Source organism: Crinia signifera, chromosome 3 (assembly GCF_055691185.1).
Source record: "Crinia signifera chromosome 3, ASM5569118v1, whole genome shotgun sequence".
In the NCBI taxonomy this organism is placed as follows: domain Eukaryota; kingdom Metazoa; phylum Chordata; class Amphibia; order Anura; family Myobatrachidae; genus Crinia; species Crinia signifera.
The window spans coordinates 237,059,882-237,072,411 of NC_139219.1; the positions used below are offsets into that span (position 1 = coordinate 237,059,882).

The 12,530-nt window shown below is 45.0% G+C and overlaps 1 protein-coding gene across 3 annotated transcripts in view; it reads left to right on the forward strand.

Moving 5' to 3' along the window:
• The first annotated feature begins 5,022 nt into the window (after nt 1-5,022).
• The window catches only part of KCNMB3 (potassium calcium-activated channel subfamily M regulatory beta subunit 3), a 35,652-nt gene continuing 28,144 nt past the window's right edge, over nt 5,023-12,530 (forward strand). For all 3 annotated transcript variants that reach the window (XM_083174746.1, XM_083174744.1, XM_083174745.1), the window contains exon 1: nt 5,023-5,222. In XM_083174746.1, coding sequence (XP_083030872.1) covers nt 5,155-5,222 — 68 coding nt within the window. In that variant the 5' untranslated portion in view covers nt 5,023-5,154. The remainder of the gene's footprint in view (nt 5,223-12,530) is intronic.

Below are 12,530 nucleotides of genomic sequence, written 5' to 3' on the forward strand. Positions count from 1 at the left end.
TGGCCTTCTTCCTATCCGGCTTCCTGCTGAATTCTCCAGAGACGCGGAAGGTGACATACACACCATCTGTGCCCAGAAACACGGGAAGCTATTTATAACACCGCACACATCTCGTCTCTCTGAAACATTGGCTGACTGTCAGAAAGCTATCATCTTTTCATTTATTTACCTTATATAAATGATATAAGTAGTCTGCATAGTAAAGTCTGCCACTTGTATGGTGATCGGAATTTTGTAGGACACGTAGAAATTTTTTAAAAAGGGCCCTATTCCTATGGCTTCTATAGAGACACATCACTTTGTAGCAGAGATTATACCACAGTGCTAAGCTCCCAATTCATATTATGCACATTACAGTGTCCCCAGTTCAGATTATACCACATTACAGTGCCTCCAGTACATTTTCACATTCACTATACACCCCCTTGCTATTATAAAGTCTACTAAACACATTACTCACTGAAAATGGTATGCCGTGCCAAGAAAAAAAAACTACATAGAAGCCTGGTAATAAATGATATTCCCTTGACCTCATATTTCAGCACCTTATTAGGCAATGTGATCCATACCTATAGGCACTTTTGCTGCTGTGCAAAACTATGCTAAAACCTGTATAAGGGTTCTAAAGGAAAATTACACCTCCCACCAAAATGCAGCATTGGATCACCATTGTGACCATCACTGTGTGGCATAATAATGGGGCAATGTGTTGTATAATTCCTTCAGGGGTCAATGTATGTTTGGGAATTGGATGAAGCTGGTTTGGGGGAGTGGAAGCACTACCAAAATTCTTGCACAGGGTGCAAGTAGACCTGGAGCCGGTCCCGATTATTAGGCTGCTCTTTATTAATATCTCTGGTTTGATATGATAGGAAAGCACGCCCAACTACAACTTCAACTCTGGGCAGTATGCAGGTGCCCATCCTTCTTCTCTCCTAGCACTGATTGGATAACTTGCCTGTACATCAAATCCCTATTGTCTGCATGCGTCTCCAGAGCTGTGCCATAGCACTGTGTCAGTGTTGTGTCTTTGAGTGAGGAGACTGGGTCAGAGCAGCTATGTCTTAAAGGCAGAAGCAGCAAATATCAGGGGGAAATGGAGTGGCGAACATAATTATGCCAGAGTCTACTGTGCTGCAAAGATAATAGGGCCTGATAATAGGGCCCCGGCCCACAAAGAGGCTGCACAGGGACTCCCTACTCTTTTAAAACCCTCCTGAAGAGAATATAATTTTATGTCTCAATCTTGTCCAGCCTGAGAGGAGAGACTGGAAGTATTTAAGCATACAGGACAGAGTTGTAGGCAATCATACAGTATAGCAGACTGATTCAAAGGTATACACAAATGCGGCGGCATCTTTTGCAGTAGCTGCATCCGTGTCTTTATGCTAATGCGAAGAATGATTCTTCGCCTACTGAGATGACAATGGCATTCAGACGCAGAACACTAAACTTGTACCAGCCCTACGGCTTATGAAAGTTCACCATTGGAACATGGACTCCTGTGTCATTGCTATTGCATCAGTACATGCAACTGCTGATAGTAACACACCTACAAAACGCCCCTCTCTGGCTAACCGCCACCTTCAGGATAACCCACAGATTTCTCTGTTGCTAAATTTCATCTGCGTTTCACAGCAGTAACCATTAGAATGCATGCATAGTGCGAGTTGGACGCAAACACAGATGTAGAACATTGTCTGCTTGCACCATCTGTGAATCAGGTCCTACTGTATGTGAGGAAGTCATTAACAATGACTGTCACTAATGGTCTAGTTTACATGTTTTTAAGTTTTTTAAGCAATTGTGTTTTTCAGTGTGCCATGGTTGGCACTGTGTCCAATGCAGAGTGTAAAGTGTAGCTGTAACTTAATCAATTGCTGTTGGCCCATTTGCTATTCAATATTTGCAGCTAATTTTAAGTACCTTCCAAATGTAAGATGGAGGGACAGAAGCAGGAATCTCCAATCCCTTCTGTGATCCCTCCTGCCCCCCCTCGCAACTGCTTCCCCCATAGTTTTCTATGGGGATTTGATGCTGCCCGATTAACCAATATTGGTCAGCATCACACAGGGTGCCGGAGCTACCCCCATGCTGAGATGGCGGCAGCCCATCGTACCCTATGAGCTTCTTACTGGCAGGGTAGTGCGGTCTGTGTGGGTTAGCTGCAAGTCAGTGATCACCTCATAGGCAGAACCCCCGCTCCGCCAGCACAGCAGATCGTAGGGATTTGTGGCCAATCTAGTCTAACATATGATGGAATGCACCAAGAGATATCAGTCAGTTATCCAGTATTGAAATGTCTTCCAGTGATAGACCCGACCAATAATTTTGTCAGAACTTTGTGGCCCCATAGCAACATTTTTGCACATGTGTAGACGTATGGTGCGTGCACCCACAGCAAACTTTCGGTTCGCCGGGTGCACGCACCCATGGCGGCATGCGGGGGGGCGCCGGGCTGCCCCATTACCATATGGGAACGCCCTGCGTTCCATGGGCGTTCCCATGAGAAATGAAGTAATGAGGTAATGAAGCAGTGACGCTGGTTCGGGGGGCGGGTAGCTGATATCACCGGATGTCAGCTTCCCGGCCATATCTGAGCCAGCGTGCACGCATATGTAAGTAACTTAAAAGTCACTTATATATGCGATCATGCAACACATCATTCGATGGTCGGAGACCATCAAAAGATGTGGGCGGTTACCCGAGGCATGCGAATGGATGTTTATGCAAAACATCCATTCGCAGCCTGTGCGGGCGAACCTGCACTTCAAGGGGGAGGCGGGTGGGCGTCCATTCGCCAGGCGGGGTTTGGTGGACACCAGAATAAACCCCAATGTTTCTAGAGAGACACCTCTCTGCAGCAGTTGTTAATTGTATGTCCCTTAATAGTGCTACCTTAGTTAATGTTATGACCCATAGTAGTGTCCATGTTTTTTTCATAGTGTCATAGTTGTGCTCTAGTTCACATTATGTCACACAGTACCCCCAATTCATATTATAACATACACTGTCCCCAGTTCATAATATGTCAAATCACAGTGTCCCCAGATCATATTATGCCATAATAGGTTGCTTGCGGTTCATTTGCTGTGTGCCCGATGACTGCCCGACAGGGGATATCCTGACAGTCAGTATCCTGACATCGGAATCCCAAGTGCCGGTGCTCTGACAGGGGGGATCCCAACTGACAGGGGCTGTTCTCCCTTGAGGGAGAATAGAACCTTTGGCGAGTGAAGTGAGCCACCAAGCCTGCAGTGTGGCAAGAGCAGCAAGCCCCCAAAAGGCTTATTTTCTGTCGGAGCACCCGCAGTTGGGATTCTGTCATCGGGATACTGACTGTCGGTATCCCCCCTGTCGGTCCGCCATACCACACTCTCATTTGCCACACTACAGTGCCTCCACTTCATACTGTGCTACATTACAGTGCTTCAGTTTCTATTATGTAACATTATTACTGTCCCCCAGTTCATTGTTAATTTGATCATATTACAATGAGCAGGTCCAGAGACATAATTAGATACATTGCAGACCCCAAGGCAAAAGGTCAATCTAATTGATTCGCCCCATTGCAAATTTGCGCATGCACAAGCGAATAGGCGCATATGCAGGTTCTCACTGCAGGCGCCCTCGGAGACTTGCATATTCTCCGTGGTGCTCCGTGGTGCTCGCAGCGGAGGTGGGCATGACGGAGGTGTGCTGGAAGTGTTTGCATGCAAACGCCCTGCATTTCCTGGTCGTACCCACAAAACGATGGGTGCGCCTAGGAAATGCTAGGCATCCCCATGCGAATGGGGGCAGCTACCTGGCTTCCATGTTCACGGAGCAGGGCGCAGCTAATAGAAGTCACCAGAGAGTGACTTAGATTAGGGAGCGCCTCTGAAATAATTTGATGGTCGACGATAAACTAATGATTTTGGGCACCCATGCAAGGTTGCAAAAGGATGTGTATAGTAAACAACCATTTGCATGCCTGCGGGGACATCCATCGTCCGGTGGGGGAGTGGCCGTTCATTCGGGTGGCATTAGTTTGCTCACAAAAGCAGCACAATTCACTGCTTTGCGAGTCAACCAGAATGAGGGCCTACAGTATATGATAAATGAGACCACACAAATTATAAAATTTTCCACATCAGCTGTAAAGTGGATTTTCCATTATATTTATTGAATTCTGACCCATTTGGGATGGATTTTGATGGTACATCATGTTCACTTAATCAGCCATACACACTACAATGTCAGCCTAATATGGTCATAATGTATCAAACTGGTCAACATCATCTATGGAAACTTAACTATAAGAACAGGATGTCACCTATCTTGGCTCTTTAGCCTACAAAGGGTGTCATTGTATACTCTCTATTAAATCATTTTTATTTTCTTATCGGAAGCATTGTTATCAATAACCCAATTGGACATATAACGATTACACCTCACCACTAATAATATTACACATTTTAGGTACCATATATACTCGAGTATAAGCCTACTTTTTCAGAACATTTTTTATGCTGAAAAAGCCCCCCTCGGCTTATACTCGAGTGAGGGTCCCACTTGAGTCAATAAGTTTTCCCATTTTTTTGTTGTAAAATTAGGTGCCTCGGCTTATATTCGGGTCGACTTATACTCGAGTATATACGGTAACTATTTATTTTTGCAGAAAGTAAAAAGTTCTTTTAGCCTGCTATCAAAAATAATGACCTTTCGGTGAAGTAGGATATTGCTAGAACCTGTGGGGTTAATTGCGCACTTTTAGAGCTATAAATTAACAACTTTGTGGATTAATTGCTCCTGTCATCTCTTAGGTAAGGACATTGAAATTGTAAGTAATGATTTCACACAGACACATTCCTGGTTTTGTTGTTGCATTTCACGGTTTTAGTGGCCTGATAGAAAAGCAAAACCAGATGCCACCTCTTAAAATATGTATGAGCTACTGCGAAGCTCAAGCTTCCTTACTCTTCAACACAAAAAGATTATGTACAATTTTAGCCCGTTCAGCCAGAGACAACAAAATAGTCATCAATTATTTACAGGTCAATCGGACTGATGTGAAGAAAAAAAATCCCTGGCAAGGCAACTTGTTCAAGGATACAAAAGCTTCAGGTCTAAAATTCTTTCAGGGGATATTAAGCAAAGATCAATCAAGGGTGTATGAAGAATGACAAGCAAAAGGACACCTCCTCAGAAAGAAGCCGATGGCTCTCTATTTCTTTTTTCGGGTAAAGAATTTTATTTCACCAAGTTGCTTTGTGTGTGTGTGTGTTTGTCTCTTTTTATGTCTTTGTGAGTGTGTTGACAACTGTGATTCAAACTTTAGACAGACCAGCTAAGTAGAAATCAGAGAGGATTAGTTTGTGATTTAAACGCTACCTAGAGATTATCTGTCCTGATGACAGTTAAGATGTATCATTCTTCAAACCCTGTATGACCCTTTTAATGACTCATAGGTAGGTTGCATTCATTTCTTTACAGGTTTGCAACATTTTTGTTTAATGACAAGACTTTATAACATGGGATTATGTGTAGATCATAAATTAGTGATTGGTACAATAATTTGTTCTTTCTGTAACTACTGTGCTTTCACAGAGTAATTAGCTGAGCCACACAGGCAGCTGATATGCTGTACACAGGTGGTAACTGGGAAAGACTGGTTATTGCTGCACTAATGCATGTTACTTTATATGTCTGACACCTGATATTACTTGCAATGGTACATACATTTCAATGTAATGTTATACCCTCCCTGGCCTATATTATGGACTGATCTTCTTCTTTGCCACAATGCAGAGATATGACATACAGGTATGTGCGTTTTACATAGCACACGTGTGTCTCCTAGGTAAAGGTAAACCTCTGTTCATTTAGTTATGTAGAAGTGTTTTGTGAAAAATTCAAGAATTAAAAATTGTCATCAAATCTACCTCTAGAGATAGATTTAAATTCACGTTGGTTTTTCAATTGGTATTTTTATTTTGTATTTGATTATATTTCATAATTTGAAGTAATTGCAGTTGCACTATTGTCCTGAATTTATTTACAGGCTGACATTGGTAGCTTGCTTTCATAAATCAAATTAAAATATATATGAATATTTAGAGTAAGCATTATTCTGCATCGTTTTTGGCATAGTAGGGTGCAAATGTCATAAATAACACAAATATAGGTGGATTTGTAAAGATATATATGTAAATGAGGAATAGGGGATCAGCGACTATTATGTCATACACAAGAGACTGTTGAATATAGAAAGCAGTATTTAGTTTACAGTATATAAAAAAATGGAATAAAAAGAAGTTTCTTTTAGTATAAAAACTGGGGAAATATAGAAATTATTATATATAAAAAATTATATATCATAAAAAATGTAAAAAAATACTGACACTGACAACAGACGTAAAAGAGGATAAAAGATTGCTTAGCTTATTTGGAGGAGGAGGTAGTAGGCAGCAACCAATATGTTTCGGCAAATAGACTTCTTCAAGACCCCTTGATGAGATATAAACACACAATTTTCTTCATTTAATATTTTTTCCTGATTTTATCAATGAGAAACTTGTGCCCTAGGGGTGCCATGAAAAAATGAAGATACTCAGGGGTGCGGTGATTCCAAAAACTTTGGGAACTACTGGCATACACAATGAATGTGTTTTTGTTTGTGTTTCCAGAATACAAGATGCACTATTATGCCCCTTTCCCACTGCAGCTAAAAAACGGTAAATTGCCGATTTTCAGCGCAATTTACCGTTTTAAGGCTGCAGTGGGAAAGTGCCAGAGTTGAAATACCGTTTAAAGCTAAATGGTATTTCAACCCGTTTTTAAAGCAGAGTCCTACACGTTAAAATAACGTTTAAGACTCAGTGGGAATGCCTCTTAAACGTTATTTAGCCTCCTGGCAGTCCCAGTGCCTGATGAGACCTAGTAATTCTCACTTTGTGCATGTGTAATGAGTGCACATGCATAATAAAGATGTAATGAGCGGCTCATTAGTATGCACGTGCACTCATTACATATGCGCAAAGTGAGAACTACTAGTTCTCATCAGGCACTGGGACTGCCTGTACCCTGCATGGACCCCCTGCTGCCTCCCCACTGCCCTGCATCCCCGTGCAGGTAAGTACAAGGGTAGGGGAGGTGGGGGCACAGGGCAGGTAGGGGGGGGGGGGTTAGGCACTCTTTACACTTGGGGGGGGAGGGATTAGGCACTCTTTTCACTGGGGGGGTTAGGCACTCTACATTTTACACGGTTCACTGCAATGGGAATGGTACTTAAATGGGGTACTTGTGTATTATAGCGGCGCCCCCGATGTGCATCGCGCGATGTTTATATCGCGTCGCATCGCATGCCATGCATCGCGTACCATGCGATGCAACACGATTTTTGCCCCCTATGCGATGAAAGATCGTATAAGCACCATAAAGGGTGCTTTTAAGCACCCTAATGGGTGCTTACAATGTGAAATGCACTCCCATGCCACCACCCCCACTATAACCGTGAACCCGAAGCGTGGCGAGCGCAGCGATCCCGCGAGAGGCGGCGGTACGCGTCCTCCGACCTTTTCATACCCCCACTATCCACGTCGGTGTGGAGTTGAGAATAGAAAGTGTGGCGAGCGGACGCAGATACCTTCACAGGTATCGGAGTCCCCTCGCGGGCTTCACAGGTATCCGCGTCCCCTCGCGCGTCGCATCGCATTGTATGGCATTGTATGCCATGTACAATGTCATACAATTTTAAAATTGTATGACATTGTACAGCATCGCGCGATATCGCGTCGCATCGCATACCATCGTATGTCTTATGGTATGCAATGCGATGGGCGCCGCCAAAATACACAAGTACCTAAAACGGTAATCTGCTGCAGTGGGAATGGTAATACCGTTTTAAATACCATTTAAGATTACCAGTTCTTTAAACTGGTCTGCAGTGGGAAAGCAGCATTACACTTATTCTATTACCACAATAAACACTTGTGTCACAAATGATTTCTACTTTTTTAGCCAAATGTGAAGGTGGTCATACATCAGAAAGACCTGCTTATGATTGTATCCAACTTTCCCTTCAACTCCCCGGCAATTCTTGATAGTTTTTGGTTACATAATGTACTGACAATCCATAATACAATCTGTTATACAATCCATTTGCTGCATACGACCGGTCGTCTCACAATCGATTGTATGCACCTAAACTGCCTGATAACTGGCACTCAAATGACACCAGTTGTATGAACAGTCAAACGACCGATTGCATGTGCTTAAAAGCACATGCAATTGGCTCCGAATTCCAAGTGATCAATCCCCCAACTTGCGGGACCGCAGAATGCACGATTGTGTGCAAATGATATGCACACAATCTGCATACAATCCATCATACAATCCCTTTAGATTGTATGATTGGGTGCAATGTCTTTCAGGTGTATGGGGACCTTAAGAGATCTGGATTGCTGGTCTGAGCAAACTCTTAATTTTCAGTATAACTGTGTCCTGAGATTAAAGGATAACCACACACTGACATAGGTATCAGACTAGTGCTGGCCATACATCAGACTATTGCTGGCGACACATCAGACCAACTTTCCTCCAACCATCCAACTAGTTGCTTGGATGGAATAAAAATATGGTACTGGATGGGAGCAAAGGATAATCAGAAATGTGCTCACAAACCCAGGAAAATGGACAAAAACATTTAGTCAAATTGTTTAAATTAACAGGTTCAAATACACTTGGCCAGTGCTAGGGTGTCCGGCGCCCTCCTGCAAACCATACATTTTGCGCCCTTTCACATTGCCATTGCAACAAGCTGCAGCCCGATTGTGGGAGCATATGCAACATGCGATCCTATGGAGGATCTTGGGTGCATGTACATGTATGCATACACCATCTCAGTGCTGTGTCCGCAAAATAATGCAGGCACTAAAGGTGCCCATACACACTGCGCATATACATTATGGGCTAGATCGCATTGCACGGCATGCATGCAATGTATGTGCGAAGCGATCCAAAAGCAGTACAAAAAGTATGTGCAGCACATTTTTTTGTACTGTGTGATGCGATGCCCGCAGGAGTGCACATCACATCGCATGGCAGTGGCACTGGCACAGCACGCTGAGAAGAGGGAAGGAAGGGGAGGCGGTGCTGCTGCCTGTTCGTCATTTGATTGACAGCTGACAGGCGCAGGGAGCAATGGGTAGGGGGGGATCCGGACATGACATGTCATCCAGGCATTCACAGATAGCGCTACATGCCTCAGCGCAAGTGTCCGTGTCCAAACTGCCGCCTGCTGTCAGACAGGCACTGCGGGCGGCGTGCAGGCTGTGTGCACTCGCAGTGCAGGGAGCAGCTCTTTATACTGCCGCCTGCCCACTGTCAGACAGGCGCTGCGGGTGGCGCGCAGGAGGCAGTGAAAGTGAGGGCTGAGGCAGACAGCGCCTTTTCAGCATGGCGCCTCTCTGCTTTGCAGGAGCTACTGAGTGGGTAGCACCAGCACTGCAAATACAGTACCATGTCTGAGTGACAGTTTTTGTCCTTTTCCAGATTTTGGGAGCAAATTTCTGAAGTAAATATTACATTTGCTCCCATCCAGTTATACATTTTTATTCCATCCAAGCAACTAGTTGGATGGTTGGAGGAAAGTTGGTCTGATGTGTGGCCAGCATTACTTTCCTCCAACCATTCAACTAGTTGGTTGTTTGGAATGAAAATCACCAATTTGCCCACAAACCCGGAAAAATGGACAAAACAATTCAGTCAAAAAGATTTGGGTAAAAAAAAACCAGTAAAAAAAACCCCATGTTGACCTTTTGACTGTCGACCTAGACCCCTGTCGACCTAGCTGTATGTCAACCCAACAGTGTCGACCTAATGACTGTTGACCTAGATATGGCAGACCAAACGATCCATACCCGCAGATTCTTCCCTTAAAAAAAAAGAATATTAATTTTGGGGGATAAGCACAAATATTTAGTATCATCTACATGCCTCCGATACCTGCAGCAATCAATCCATTCCTACCTGCTGCTGTAACCCTCATAGGTTTCATCGCAGAACCCTGTTGGTGCTCGGTAATACATTTGCCAGGTATAATCACATACTGCAATGCAATTTTGGGAGCGATCACACTGAGTATGTGATTAATGATAAATAGCAGTGGTGTAGCTAGGTGCCACGGCGCCCGGAGCAAGAGCATTTTTTGCGCCCCCCCAATTTGTAGTAGGTGAGGCTCCTGCTCCGTGAAAAGTGGGCACGGCCCAACATTATACCACACACCGTAATGCCCATTGCACATTTTAGCAAACTTTGTAATACCAATTACACATAAAGTCACAGCCATAATGCCAATGACACATAAGGCCACACACATAGGCGAATCTAGGGGGTGGTCCGGGGGTGCACAGGACCACCCATTAGCCCATTTTGTAGATGAGGGATGGGGCTTTCCAACAAGCCCAGCCCCGTGTCTCTAGCCCCCTGGGAACCGGAGATACTGCCAGGCAAAGCTAGAAAGTTTTCCCTATAGGATAACATGGGACCCGCTAATTCCGACCCCCACCCAGTTCAACAGCTGCCAGTTCCCCCTTCGGCATCACTGAAGCTCGAGGTTGATCTCAGTCGAACCCAAATCGCTGGGCCTTCAATCTGATACAGACTGGATCCATATGGGTTAATTGGTTCCAGGGATATTGAGGTTAAACTTTTTTTTTTTCAGTTCTTAAATGTAATTTTATGACATGTTTATGTTCTTTGAGGACAGATTTCTCTGGAACCAAACAGCCCAGATTCACGGGCCCAAAATCATTTGAAGCCAACTCAAAAGTTCTTCAATATGATACTGGTCTCCTGCAAATGGGTCATTTGGTTCCGAAGATAGAGCTGGTTGGTTAAAGGGGGGTAGGGAAAGGGGAGTGGTTGTCTCTCCCCCTCACACCAGAGAATGTCCCTGCATGATCCTGAGACAATATACCCGGGTAAATCCCTGCATTTTCTGTTGTGAAAGGGGTATTATTTCAAACAGCCGTGACCTGCAGTGCTCTGAATACAGCCGGGCAGCCCCCTGCTCTCTGCCCAGCTGTCAATGACTGTCACCCCTGCAGCTTCCGCTCCAATTCTTCTCCCCGCTTTCTCCTCAGCCCGCCTCCCCTCCCCTTTAATCATGTGGTGCCGGCGCCCGGCGTGCTCCCCCGACGTCATGCACAACTACAGCGCGCACAATATTTCAAATGTCCACTCGGCTAGAGGGGACACCAGGAGGGGAGTGGGAGCGTGCTCTGCGCTGCGCTCTGCTCCTCTCCCAATAGAAGCAGCTGCACCGCTCTCCATCTCTCCCTGCAGCAGCAGCGAAGGCTCATATAAAAATTTACAGTAAGTGGCACTTTTGGGGGCATTGCTTAAGGGATGCTACAAGTGGCGGTATGTGGGGGCATTAGGCATAATGTGTGGCTTAATGTGTAAGGGGCATGACGGTGTGCAGCAACATGTGGAAGGGGCATTATGTGTGCAGCATCATGTGTAAGGGGCATTATGCGTGCAGCATCATGTGTAATGGGTACTATGGTGCGCGGCATCATGTGTAATGGGTACTATGGTGTGCGGCATCATGTGTAATGGGTACTATAGTGTGCGGCATCATGTGTAATGGGTACTATGGTGTGCGGCATCATGTGTAATGGGTACTATGGTGCCATCAAGCAAGAACCCCCTAGCAAGGAGCACGTAGGTAAGCAGCACTTATGTGGCAAATATGTAATGGGCATTTCGGTTTGTTATATAGTATGTAATGGGCATCATGATGTGTGGCACAATGTGTAATGGGCATTATGGTGTGTGGCCTTATGTGTAATTGGCATTACGGCGTGTGGCTTTATGTGTAATGCGTATTACGGAGTTTGCTAAAATGTGTAATGGGCATTACTGTGTATGGTCTAAAGTGTAATACCACACCCCTTTTTGTGATGCCACGCCTCCGTCCCATGAGGCCACACCCCTTTTTTGCAGCGCTGGCTACGCCGCGCAAAGGACTCCCTACTTTTATGTTTAGATCTGGGACCACCCATTACCATAATTCTAGATTCGCCTATGGCCACACATGATGCCAATTGCATACTATAGAACACACCGTAATGCCCGTCGCATACTAACACACCGTAATGCCCATCGCATACTACCACACCGCAATGCCCATTGCACACTATTTAACAAACCGTAATGCCCATTACACATTTAACACATAAGTGCCACTTACCTACATGCTTGATGCCAGGGGCTTCATGCTCGTTGCCAGGGGCTTCATGCTTAATGCCAAGGGGGACTGAAATTGATCGTTGCCAAGGGGGACTGAAATGTGCTCGCAGGGAGGGAAGGTGTGAGTAATTGATAGTGCAGAGCAGGGAGGGTGGGAGTGATAGTGCAGAACAGGGTGGGTGAGATAGTGCAGAGCAGGGTGGGTGGGTGGGAGAGACTAGTGCACAGCAGGGTGGGTGGGTGGGTGGGAGAGACTAGTGCACAGCAGTGTGGGTGGGAGAGACTAGTGCACA